Source organism: Marmota marmota, unplaced genomic scaffold (genome assembly GCF_001458135.2).
Source record: "Marmota marmota marmota unplaced genomic scaffold, marMar, whole genome shotgun sequence".
Classification (NCBI taxonomy): domain Eukaryota; kingdom Metazoa; phylum Chordata; class Mammalia; order Rodentia; family Sciuridae; genus Marmota; species Marmota marmota.
The window spans coordinates 12,133,408-12,145,645 of NW_025999942.1; the positions used below are offsets into that span (position 1 = coordinate 12,133,408).

General features: G+C 43.0%; 1 protein-coding gene across 1 annotated transcript in view; it reads right to left on the reverse strand.

The window, feature by feature from the left end:
- Positions 1–1,562: 1,562 nt before the first annotated feature.
- The window catches only part of LOC107153297 (zinc finger protein 14), a 37,099-nt gene continuing 26,423 nt past the window's right edge, over positions 1,563–12,238 (reverse strand). The window contains exons 3-5 of the mRNA XM_048801246.1: positions 4,701–4,827; positions 4,183–4,228; positions 1,563–3,660 (exon numbers count right to left, since the gene is read on the reverse strand). Of these exons, the coding sequence (XP_048657203.1) occupies positions 2,328–3,660; positions 4,183–4,228; positions 4,701–4,827 (1,506 nt within the window). The 3' untranslated portion in view covers positions 1,563–2,327. The remainder of the gene's footprint in view (positions 3,661–4,182; positions 4,229–4,700; positions 4,828–12,238) is intronic.

Here is a 12,238-nt window from a genome sequence, read left to right on the forward strand (position 1 = left end):
GCAATCCAGCAACTCAGGAGACTGAGACATGAGGATCTAAAGTTCTCAGCAACTAGGGAGACCCTGTCTCAAAAAAAAAAAAAACAAAAAGGGATAAGGATTTTGCTCAGTGGTAAAGCGGCCCTGGGTTCAATCCCCAGTACAAAGAAAAAGAAGGAAGAGGAGGAGGGGGAGAGGGAGGAAGAGGTGGAGGAAGAGGAGAAAGGGGTCAGATGAGGAGGATGGAGGGGTAGGGAAGAGGGGAAGTGGGGGATGAGGAAGAGCAGAGAGTGGAGGGGGCTGGGGGAGTGCTGGAGGTGGGGGTACCTGAGGAGAGGTGAGGGAGAAGAGAGCCAGGGAGGAGGACAGAGAGAACGGCTGGGTAAGGTACTCCTCCTTCGTTTCTTGCAGGCCAATCCCTTTCTCAGTGTGCAGAAGCCAACTCTCCAGGAGAGAGCGCAGGACAGAAGCCTCGGCCTTGCCCAACTGAAATCAGTGCTGTACCCGAGTGACAGCCAAGCCGGGAGCCCGGCGAGGTGCCCCCCCCCGCGTAACCCCAGCACCCGTGGTTTAACTCCCCCAACTAAATTAACCAATAAAGTCAAGCAAGCGCTGCCCAGTGCCGGGCAGCGCGGTACAGGGGTGTTACCACCACCCGCTGCCACACCGGATGGACTGGCACAGCTGGCGTCCCCAGCAGGTGCCCTGCAATAGGCGCAGGAAGGACCAGGAGCCGTGGGCTGGGGCGCTGGGCGATCAAGGCTTGGGCGAGCAGACCTCAGACTAGGAGCGCATGGACTGGGCCCTGGGTGAGTGTCGGGGGCTGGACTTCCCAGCCAGACACCTTGAGAGGGAACGGGAGGCAGGGGAAGGAATGAGATCGCTGCAGCCAATGTGGGCTCGAGGGTCACCATGGCGTGCGCCTTGCCGCCCTCTGGGGGTGATAGCCACCTAGCACGGGTGGGAAATGCCCCTGCCCTGAATTCCGCGTTGTTGGAGAGGAGCGCACGGGCCTCTTGGAGGAAAATACATGGCCTGGGATAATTCTGCGCTCTTATCGCTCCCAGGTCGCTTCATCGCAGAATCTGCTGGTTCCCTTTCATCACTGTGATGGATACATCTTGGAAACCCCTGCGGGGCATGGACACCTCTGGAGTCCAGAGCCTGGTCTAGGCACACGGAACCGTCTGTCTCACCGGGTTCCCGCCACCACTTCTAGGACCTCTGCAGGAGCAGCCCCAGCACCCTCCTACCTTTTAGCCCTGGATTTGTTCAGTCAACCTTTAGAAAAAAAAATCTAGACATGGTGGTTTAACTGGGATCCTCACAAAATCTCTTTCACAATTCATGTTCCATAAATGCTCTGCAAGACCTCTGAGGTTTCATGACCTGTTTAAACCTGCAACTTGCTACTTATGCCGGAAGTTTTGCCCTGTATGCCTCTGCCCCTCCAGGAACAATCCATCATTCTACATTAGGTTTATGTGGAGATGTAAACAGACACCACACACACACACACACACACACTCAACAACTTTTCCATGAATACTTTCATGTTATTGAAGGTGACTGAGAATATTAAATTATTTCTCTTTTTATTTATTTATTTATTTGCATTCAATGGGCTTTTCTACAATACAATTACTCTCAGGTTTAAAACAGAACCCAAAAATCAAGTCATTTCACGTTTTTTTCTTTAGTAAGGATTTTTTCCTGCATAAGTTGTTTGATGTTTTAAAATGTTACTGTATCAAGCAAAGGTTTTCCCACATTGTTTACATTCACAAGGCATTTCTCCAGCATGAGTTCTTTCAAGTAAATAAAAGTGACTCAATGTAGTGAAGGATTTCCCACACTGCTTCCATTAGAAAGGCTTCTCTCTAATGAGTTAATTCACACATTTGAAGGTAAGCAGAAGTACTGAAGGCCTTCCCACATTGTTTATGACCACAAGGCTTTTCTCTTTTATGAAATTGTTCGTGTATGTGAAGGCAAGAGGAACTACTGAAGGCTTTCCCAATTGTTTATCGGGCTTTTCTGAAGAATGAGGTCTTTCATGTCTGTGAAGGTGAGAAGATCTATAGAAGGCTTTCCTCCATTATTTACATCCATAGGGTGTTTTTCCTTTATGAGTTCGTTCGTGTGAATGAAGCTGACTGGATCCACCAAAGACTTTTTTACGTTGTTTACATTCATAGGGTTTTTCTCAAGTTTGAGTTTGTTTATGTATTTAAATGTAAAGGAAGTAGTGAAGGCTTTTCCCAATTATTTACATTAATAGGGCTTCTCGACAGTGTCACTTTGTTTAGTCTTTGAAGATAAGAAGAAGTAGTGAAGGCTTTACCACATTACTTACATTCATAGGGCTTCTCTCCAGTATGAGTTCGTTTATGTCTTTGAAGGTAAGAGGAACGTATGAAGGCTTTCCCACATTGTTTACATTCATAGGGCTTCTCTCCAGTATGAATTCGTTCATGTTGCAATTGGTAACTCAAACAAACAAAGGCTTTCCCACATTGTTTACATTCATAGGGCTTCTCTCCAGTATGAGTTCGCTTATGACTTTGAAGGTAAGAGGAACAACTGAAGGCTTTCCCACATTCTTTACATTTATAGGGCTTCTCTCCAGTATGAATTCGTTCATGTGTTTGAAGATGAAAGGAATAAGTAAAGGTTTTCCCACATTGCTTACATTCATAGGGCTTCTCTCCAGTATGAATTAATTTATGTCTACGGAGGTAAGAAGAACAACTGAAGCTTTTTCCACATTGTTTACATTCATAAGGCTTCTCTCCAGTATGAGTTTGTTTATGTGTTTGAAGATAAAAGGAATAAGTAAAGGCTTTGCCACATTCCTTACATTCATAGGGTTTCTCCCCAGTATGAATTCGCTGATGTCGATGGAAGGAAGAACAATATATGAAGGCTTTCCCACATTGTTCACACTGATAGGGTTTCTTTCCATTATGAGTCCATTCATGTGAATGAAGCTGACTGGATGTAGCAAACACTTTCCCACATCGTTTACATCTATTAAGCGTCTCTCCAGTATGAAATCGTTCATGTATGTGAAGGTAAGAGGAACGACTGAAGGCTTTTCCACATTTTTTACATTCATAGGGCTTCTCTCCAGTATGAGTTTGTTTATGTCTTTGAAGGCAAGAGGAACGACTGAAGGCTTTCCCACATTGTTTACATTCATAGGGCTTCTCTCCAGTATGAGTTCGTTTATGTACTTGAAGGTAAGAGGAACAACTGAAGGCTTTCCCACATTGTTTGCATTCATAGGGCCTCTCTCCAGTATGAATTCGTTTATGTACTTGAAGGTAAGAGGAACGACTGAAGACTTTCCCACATTGTTTACATTCATAGGGCCTCTCTCCAGTATGAATTCGTTTATGTACTTGAAGGTAAGAGGAATGACTGAAGGCTTTCCCACACTGATTACATCTGTAGATTACCTCTCCAGTATGAGATTGTTGGTATTTTTGAAAATATATGGAACTACATTCTTTTCCATATGTCAGACATTCATAAGATTCATTTACAGTGTGCACTGATGCTTGTCTTTGAACACTTGTACAAGAAATTAAAGATGTTTTGTTCAGTTTAAGTTTATATGGCTTCCCTCCATTCTCCTCATTCTTACACGCTTTCTTTGCAGAGTGAGATATAACGTGCCTATTAAGGAAAAAGAGATATATGAAGACTTGTCCAAATTCTGATGAAGACTAGGCTTTGGAATCTCACTAAAAGTTCTTCCACAATAAGTACCTGTTTATATTTTTCCAGAACCTACCATATGACTTCTGTAAAAACATTATATGGAAACATTATATGGCTCATTAATGCTTTTATATTCATTAGTTGATTTTACACTTACACTATTACCAGTGTCAGGGAAAGTATTACTTTTCTGTCATGTCCAAACTGTTTGAAACTAAATGTAATGATGACTTTGTAACATTGATTCTCATAGCTAGTACCAAAACAATGGTATCAGGACAGCATTTTTCAACATTGTCAACAAATGACTTATTTTTGAAAACACTAAACATGTATCTTACATTAAAGTTCATATTTATGGTTAAATAAGAATAACTATAATTCATATCATGGGTATTTTATCTACTTGTTTATAAAATTATAGAACATGTTACAATTCCCTCCAGACACTCTGTTTCCTCTAGTGGACACAATTACCTTAGATCTTTCATGGGATTTCTGTTCTCATCTTCCCATTTGTCTCCTAAAATGTAGACATGAAACAATCATTATGAATTATCAAGATTTCAGAAGAAAATTATGAGGTTAAAACTATAAACAAACCTAATGCAAAAATGAAAATGAAGAAAAAGGAAAAAGAATATGCGATTTATGCTGCAGAGTGCAAGACATTAGGCCCAATATATTCCCCATGCATTATCATTCCACATTCCAAATTCATGAGAATAGAACTCCCACTTGCCAGGCCCTGGGGCCAATGCCTGTAATTCCAGCAGCTTGGGAGGCTGAGGAAGAAGAGTCTCAAAGTCAAAGCCACCCTCAGGAACTGATGGAGGCCTTGTCTCTAAATACAGTACAAAAAAAGGGATATCGATGTGGGTCAGTGATTAAACACCCATGGGTTCAATCCTTGATTTGGGGAAAAAAAACAACAACAACAAAACAATCTCCCAATTACTCAGTGTTTGGTTATATAATGAAAAAAACATCCTTACGTATAGAAGCCAGGTTGCTAAGGACTTCCTGCATCACATCTCTGTAGAGATTTTTCTGGGAAGGATCCAGCAAAGCCCACTCCTCCTGGGTGAAGTTCACAGCCACATCCTCAAAGGCCACCAAATTCTAAAGTATTCCAGAAAAGTGTAGTGCAGGCCAGGAGAGATTGACAGCATTAGGGCTCTATTCTCATCATGTAGGATATTCTCACATTTCTGTGGTCTCCAAATATTTATTCCATGATTTTGTCATCAAAACATGTACTCTTATTGTGCACTCACTTACCCAAACAGAGGGATTCCAATTTAAGGCCTGAACTATCCAGAAAAGCATCAGCAGAGCAAACACACCCTTCTTGTTGTAGAGTCCAGTGAGTAAGGCATGCTCCTGGTCACCCCTAAATCCTCTGCAGGTTATCTAATACATGGAATATTGAAGGTCTCCTACTTCATGTGCAGAGAAGATCTAACATTAGTATCCTGAGAGTATCTACCCTAAGAAGTCCCTACTGATAAAGCTTGGCTTTTTATAATAGAGAGAGCTAAGGACGTGGAAGGCATCCCACCAAACTAAGCAGTAACACTGGTCATAGTGCTGAGACTGTAGGTAAACATACTCATTACTGAACCTCTGGCCTTCCTTCAGAAATCTTATTATTTTGTTCCACTGTTACCTTAGAACCTAAAGAATCACCCATCTGAAAATAAACAAGTGAAAAAACAAACCCTATACTCAAGGAGATTTGGAGCTTCCTAGTAGACAATATTTAATCCAGGTAGTCACAATGTGTTCACTGGGGACTGAGAAAAATTAGAAGACCGCAACTTGTTTACTCCAGACCAAGTCTAAGCAAGCAGCACACAAGAACAATAATTCTTAAACAACAAATTTTTAATAGTACTAATAATATCAAAGCAGAATAGGGTAAGTGGAAAGATGCATGTGTCGTAGGAATAACTCAGTGTCAACAAAGGTCACCTCTTTCAAATGACAGCCTTACAGAATTTTAGAAATCTCCAAAATAGACTTCATAGTGGTCAAGAAGTAATTTGCCAAGCCTAGTAGGTATAAAAAAATTGTGTAACAATTGTCAACACTGTCTGAACCAGAGACTGCTGGTTTTCTAACACACAGTGAGGAGCCACACAAAAATGTTTTCTTCACAAACATGTTTGGTCACATAGGCCACATATACAGGGTTGTCTGTAGTAAGGGGACTCTGTGTGTGCAGTGATGCTGGTATAACAAACCTAATGCACTGTCAACTGCAGGATTTGGTAAAGCAACATGCTGGGGAGGTTTGTGGCCCAGGAACCACTGATACCACAGAGCCTAGGTGTATAAGAGGCTGTGCCATCCAGGATCATGTGAATAGAGAGATGATTGTGCAATCATGAGGTGGCCTGGTGGAGGTCCACAGCAATCAGCAGAGTGTCTTCTGTGTCCCAGCACCTCTGGAGGGACACAAAGCCAAAGAGTTCTCAATATGTCTCAAAATATAATGAAGTCTAAACTGAAATTCAGCAAGAGTTTTCATCAACTTGGCATGTTTTTACTATAAATAACTCTAATGTCTTTTTTTTTTGGTACTTGGTGTTGAACCCAGGGAAACTTATCCACTCAGGCACATCCCCAGAACTTTTTAATATTTAGAGAGGAACTGTTGAATAAAATGGAACAAACTATATTATGTGCTGTATAAATACATCACAATGAATTCCAATATTGCATTTATCTATAAAGCAGATTATTTTAAAGTGAGAAACACAGATAGGGTTGGTGCTGAAGGAACACAGACATGTTGGGCTCAAGGGGCAGGTAAGTTTCCTGCAGCTGGGGTTCCTCCCACCTGGTCCTGCTCACTGATAGTCTCCATGATCACCCTCCCAGGAGACCTTGATTCCACTGTGTGAAGCTTTTCAGGTTTGCATAGCACTGCATTGGGGTGGGTGATTCAGTTTTTGATCCTTCACAACTTGTGATAGAAATCACTGCTCACCTGGCTCCTCAGTACCAGCATCTACAGGCTGACTGTCTACCTGTCTCCAAGAAAGCAGAACAGGGCTCTGAGGAGACAATGTCCCAAGGAGGCAGCAGTCTAGATGAGGCCTGTTACAGGAGATTCCTCAATTCCAAGGCCCCCAGCTGCTCCTCTGAGAGGCTGCACCCCAAAACTCATGCTGTCCTCTAGGAGGAGCTGACCCAGGCTGAAATTCCCTGTACCTGCAGGACACAGGGCAACTGTGGGCACCTTGTGGCAGCCCCAGGAAAGGCCAGGATAGTGGCTCAGGACACAAGCCTTTGCAAAGTGTCCAAAGGGAACCTGTGCCCAAAGATATTAAGGTATCTGTCCTGGGAAAACCAAGGACAGACCCAAGAATTTCCACAGTGGAGCTCCACAAGACTCTTTTCTACTTTGCCCTCGTGGCAGATATTCACAAACAAGAAAGAAATTTTCAGTGAAAAATTAATAATTAAAATACTGTGCCCACTTGAATGTAGTGAGGGAACAGATGACGATGCTGTGAACTGGAGGAGGAGCTGGAGTCTGGAAAGGTGTAGACAGGGTATAAGATTAGGGGTCTACCACCAGCCCTAAGAGGGGCTAGGCTGGGAGAGGAAAGGGAACTTGAGACCCTGTTTTCCACACATGTCGAAGATGGGGTGGGAAAGGTGAGTGACTCCTGGGGTAAAAGTGGGGACAGTGACCCCCTTGGCCAATAACTTTCCACATAGAAAGCCCATCCCCAAGTCAAAATCCCCTGAAAATTGCCTGCCTTCATTGCACACTGACAGAGTCCACTCCAGCTGGTTCCCACCAGTTCTAACCAGCCCACCCTCCCTGAGCAGTCCTGGCCCCACACACTCACCATTTCCTGCCTTCTGGGGAGTCCTGGCATCCTTCCTGTGGACCTCATAGCATCTTCAGGTCACAGGGAGACAGATCTGAGCCAGAACCATTTGGGCCTCACACAGCAGAGAAGACACAGTCCTGGAGATGGATTCTGACCTGCACAGGGTGAGAGATGAAGGCCTCTGAGACTGTGGAAGGCCCCCTCTCCCACCAGCTGCCTGCTGACTGGCCAGGGCTCCACAAGACCCCTCTCTCACCCCAGCCACATATGCACATATGGGGTTGTGAGTGACAGGAGATGTCGCAGACTCCTGGATAAAGAAAGCCAGAAGAACTGAATCTTGGCAAAAGCCCTTTTCAGGAAAATTTCCTCACTGCAAAGGGACCTATCCTAGTGAGGGGCGGGGGAAATATCCTTTTAGGCAGAAGAGACCCTGGCTTTCCAAACCAGGCCCTGTTTTCTTTCTGCTCTCAGGAGGCCCTTTCTGCATCTTGTGATGGACACAGTTACAAGCTTGTGTGAGGAATTACATACTTGGTGCAAAGGCAGCCAACCTCACCTAGGAGAAGATGGGTGTCAGGTCAGACCTGACTGGAAAGGAAGCAAAGAGACTTGCATCACTTGGGAAGAGCCTGCGGCTACATGGCCAAGGCTACTTCCCATTTTAACTCTGTCAATTCATTTTTCCATCAAGAAAATTGAAAGACAACAAGGAAATATAATTAAGTGCATAGAAAATTTGGTATATGGCAATAAAAGCAATTAAGATTAAAGAGCAAACGATTAAACCAGCTCAGGTAAGGAGCCTGCTTCACCCATACTTCAGAATAAACCGTACTTGAAGTGGGGTAAACACATTCCCACGTTGGGAGCCAAACTCTGAATGCTGAAATATGGTCCTGACGGAATACACCAAGGACACTCACTGCCACAGGGCCCCAGCACACTCCCCAAATCCAATCCCTCCTCTGTGCGCCTCCTTCACTGATCAGACACCATCACTCAGACTCTAGGGTGAGAACTGTTAGTAAAATGCCCAAGTTGTCTTTCTTTGCATAGTAAGCCTTTACTAGCCTGTTTGGGATATCCCCATGACTGTTCCTGTGCTCAATGTATTTTTTTTAAAGCTGTAAGAGGGAGGCATTTTTTTAATCAACCCCTTCAACAAACTTTTCCAGGAAAAAGGGCATTTTTCTGCCTAATAACCATTTGATGATGTTCCCTTACCCTCCAATGATTCTTAAATCCACAGAACAGAGGAGTGTACAGGTGTTTTTTTTTTGTTTGTTTTTTGTTTTGTTTTTTTGGTTTTGGGGTTTTTTTTTTCCCATCTTCTTCTTCTTCCTGCTCCCTTTTGTTCGGTTTTCAGAATTAGAAAATATATAGTGCAGTGAGAAGATCAGTAAATGCCCTTAACTCTGAATTCTCCTGGGTCTCTGGCACAGTGCAACTGAGAACTCTAGGACCTGCCAATCCAGCCACCATGAGGATTGGCAGGTCCAGGTGCTGAGAGTTGATGTGCCAGATTGACAGAAGCTCATGGAGAGAGGTCTCCAAAAACCCAGATGGGAGGAAGCTTCGATCTCAACAGTATTGCCAGGTTCATCACTAGTTTGCATCCTGGGAAATTAAGATAAGTTTGACCCACAGATGATCAAGAAAAAGTGCCGGGCTGGGGATGTGGCTCAAGCGGTAGGTAGCGCGCTCGCCTGGCATGTGTGCGGCCCAGGTTCGATCCTCAGCACCACATACAAAGATGTTGTGTCCGCCAAAAACTGAAAGATAAATATTAAAAATTTTTTTAAAAGATGGGAGAGAAGATGGCGGCGAATGGAATGCATCACCCCCGTGTACCGCATCACTGTGCGGGTGAATGACGAGTTAGAACGGCCAAAAGCTATCTTGTTAGGAATTTCCAGCAAAATTGGGGTGCACCGAAACCTAGAGGAAGGATTTCCATCGCCCGAGGATCGGTTACTGCGGCTCAACTGCGAGTGAACTGTCCGCCCGGAGATTCAAGCTGTTTGTTCAGCGGCCCACCCCGCTGCTGGGAAACGGCGTGCTAGCAACGCAGAGAAACGGTGCTGCAGATTCTATGGGCTCCTGCCAGCTGTGCCCTCACTGTGCTCCGGGCTGAGTTCTGGGTTTGAGACGGGGGAAGGAAGCGGTCCAGTTCTGTCCTCCACAACGGTCAGCCCACCGAGGAAGCCAGCGGCCACCATCTTGGAGAGCTGACGTCACCATCGCCAGTTTTCGACAGATTGCAGCTCATTCAGCGATAGAACAGGTCTGTGTCATTTAGACCATCTCCCATACAACAGGGAAATCACATAAAATCTCTCCCCGGCTTTCCAGGGGCGTGATTAACAGAGTGAGCGTAAATAGAGGTGTGGGGAAAGGTAAAGGCACCTGACCTCCAACTCCCCCCTCCCACCATTGGCCAAAACAAAACCTGTCTCGCCAGCTCTAGGAGGAGGGGCTAGCAGAGGGAATCAACACAATAAGGTGCTGGTTCCCAAAAGCTGCGCTCCACGTCCAGAAAACTGCAGGCACAGAATGTAGCTTAAACTGTTGAGAGGTATCACACTGGGAAAGGCCTGGCTGGCAGAAGCCAGGGGACTAGAAACCAGTAATAAACCTAAGCTACAGGTTTTGAGAGACACGGGGGCGGGGGGGGGAGCGGCCTCACACGGATTGTTTCCTACAGCTGGAGGGCAAAATCTTGGCCCGGAAGGCACAGCACCACCTACTAGAAGCGAAGAAAATAGAAGCCTAACAGTGTCCCTTTTTTCTTTTCATTTTTTTTAAATTTTTTAATTTTAATTTTTTTCTTTTCTATAATTATATTATTATTTCTTTAAATGTAATTTTTATTTTACTGCATTTTATTATTATTTTTTATTATCATTTCTTCTTCTTTTCTATTCTTTTCTTTCTTTCCTCTCTCCCTCTCTCTTTCTTGGTTTGCTTCCTTACCTTTTCCCCATCTTTCCTCTTAAGCATGACCACCCAGATTACGTACAACTTACTAAATGCAAATAGATGAATACTACGAATCAGTCCATAGTCCACCTAAGCCCTTAACTACCCCCAAGTACTCCTGTCTATCCTCTTGTTAATACCCGCCTTCATTTGAGCAACCCCCCAAAGTAGCTAACATATACTAACCTCCATACCATCAAATCGCCCGACCTCAACATAAAATCCTAAGTTCAAACCTCAATTCTATACATGCCATCAAATTCTGTAGGCCTTTAATGAAACCAATGAATTTACTGTAAATCACAATTAAATCCAGCATCTCTAAACATTGTCTCCCAACACAAAGGAGAGATATTGGAACTATAAAAACCAAAACAAATTTAAAGAAGAAAACAGAAACACAGCAGTCAAACAGAGCTGGAAAGTAACGTGAGCACCATGAAAAAACAAGGGAAAAAAGGATTACAAACAATGCAGGACAACTTAAATTCACAGGAGAACCTAGAGGCATCAGAAAAATGGACAGAGAAAGAACTCAAGGCATACCTGACTCAGATGGAATGGAATCTTAGAGAAGACATTAGACAGCAAGTCCAAACAATGAAAGTATACTTTGAAAACGAATTACATAGGCAAATTCAAATGGCAAAGAACGAGCTCTACTAGGAGATAGAGATTTAAAAAAAAATCAAACAGTAATCCTAGAAATGCAGGAAACCATAAACCAAATAAAAACTCAAATGAGAATATAACAAATGGACTAGATCAAATAAAAGTCAGAACATCTGATAATGAAGACAAAGTTTATCAACTTGAAAAGAATATAGTCAACACAGAAAGGGTGTTAAGAAATCACCAGCAATCTATCCAAGAGATATGGGATGTCATAAAAAAAAACAAACTTGAGAGTCATCGGGATAGAAGAAGGTATAGAGGTTCAAACCAAAGGAATGAACAATCTACTGAATGAAATAATCCTAGAAAACTTCCCAGATATGAAAGATGGAATGGATTGCCAAATCCTGGAAGCCTACAGGACCCCAAACATTCAAAACCATAATAGACCAACTCCAAGACACATAATTATGAAGATATCCAACATACAGAACAAGGAGAGAATATTAAAAGCTACGAGAGAAAGAAGGCAGATTACATTCAGGGGTAAACCAATTAGGTTAACGGCTGATTTTTCATCACAGACTTTGAAAGCGAGAAGATCCTGGAACAACGTATTTCAAATGCTGAAAAATAATGGATTCCAACCAAGAATACTGTATCCAGCAAAATTAAGCTTCAGATTTGACAATGAAATTAAAATATTTCATGATAAACAAAAGTTAAAAGAATTCGCAGCCAGAAAACCAGCACTGCAAGGCATTTTGAGCAAAACACTACAAGAACAGGAATTGAAAAACAGCACCCAAAACTAACATTGGGAGGTAACTCAGTAAAGGGAAGAAAAAAAAATAACTAAAAAGGAAAAACGAGCCATATTAAAATAAATAAATATATAAGCATGACTGGAAGAACAATATATCAATAGTAACCTTAAACGTTAATGGCTTAAATTCACCAATCAGGACACAAAGGCTAGTAACCTGGATTAAAAAAGCAAATCCAACAATATGCTGCCTTCAGGAGACTCATATGATAGGAAAAGACATACACAGGTTGAAAGTGAAAGGTTGGGAAAAATCATA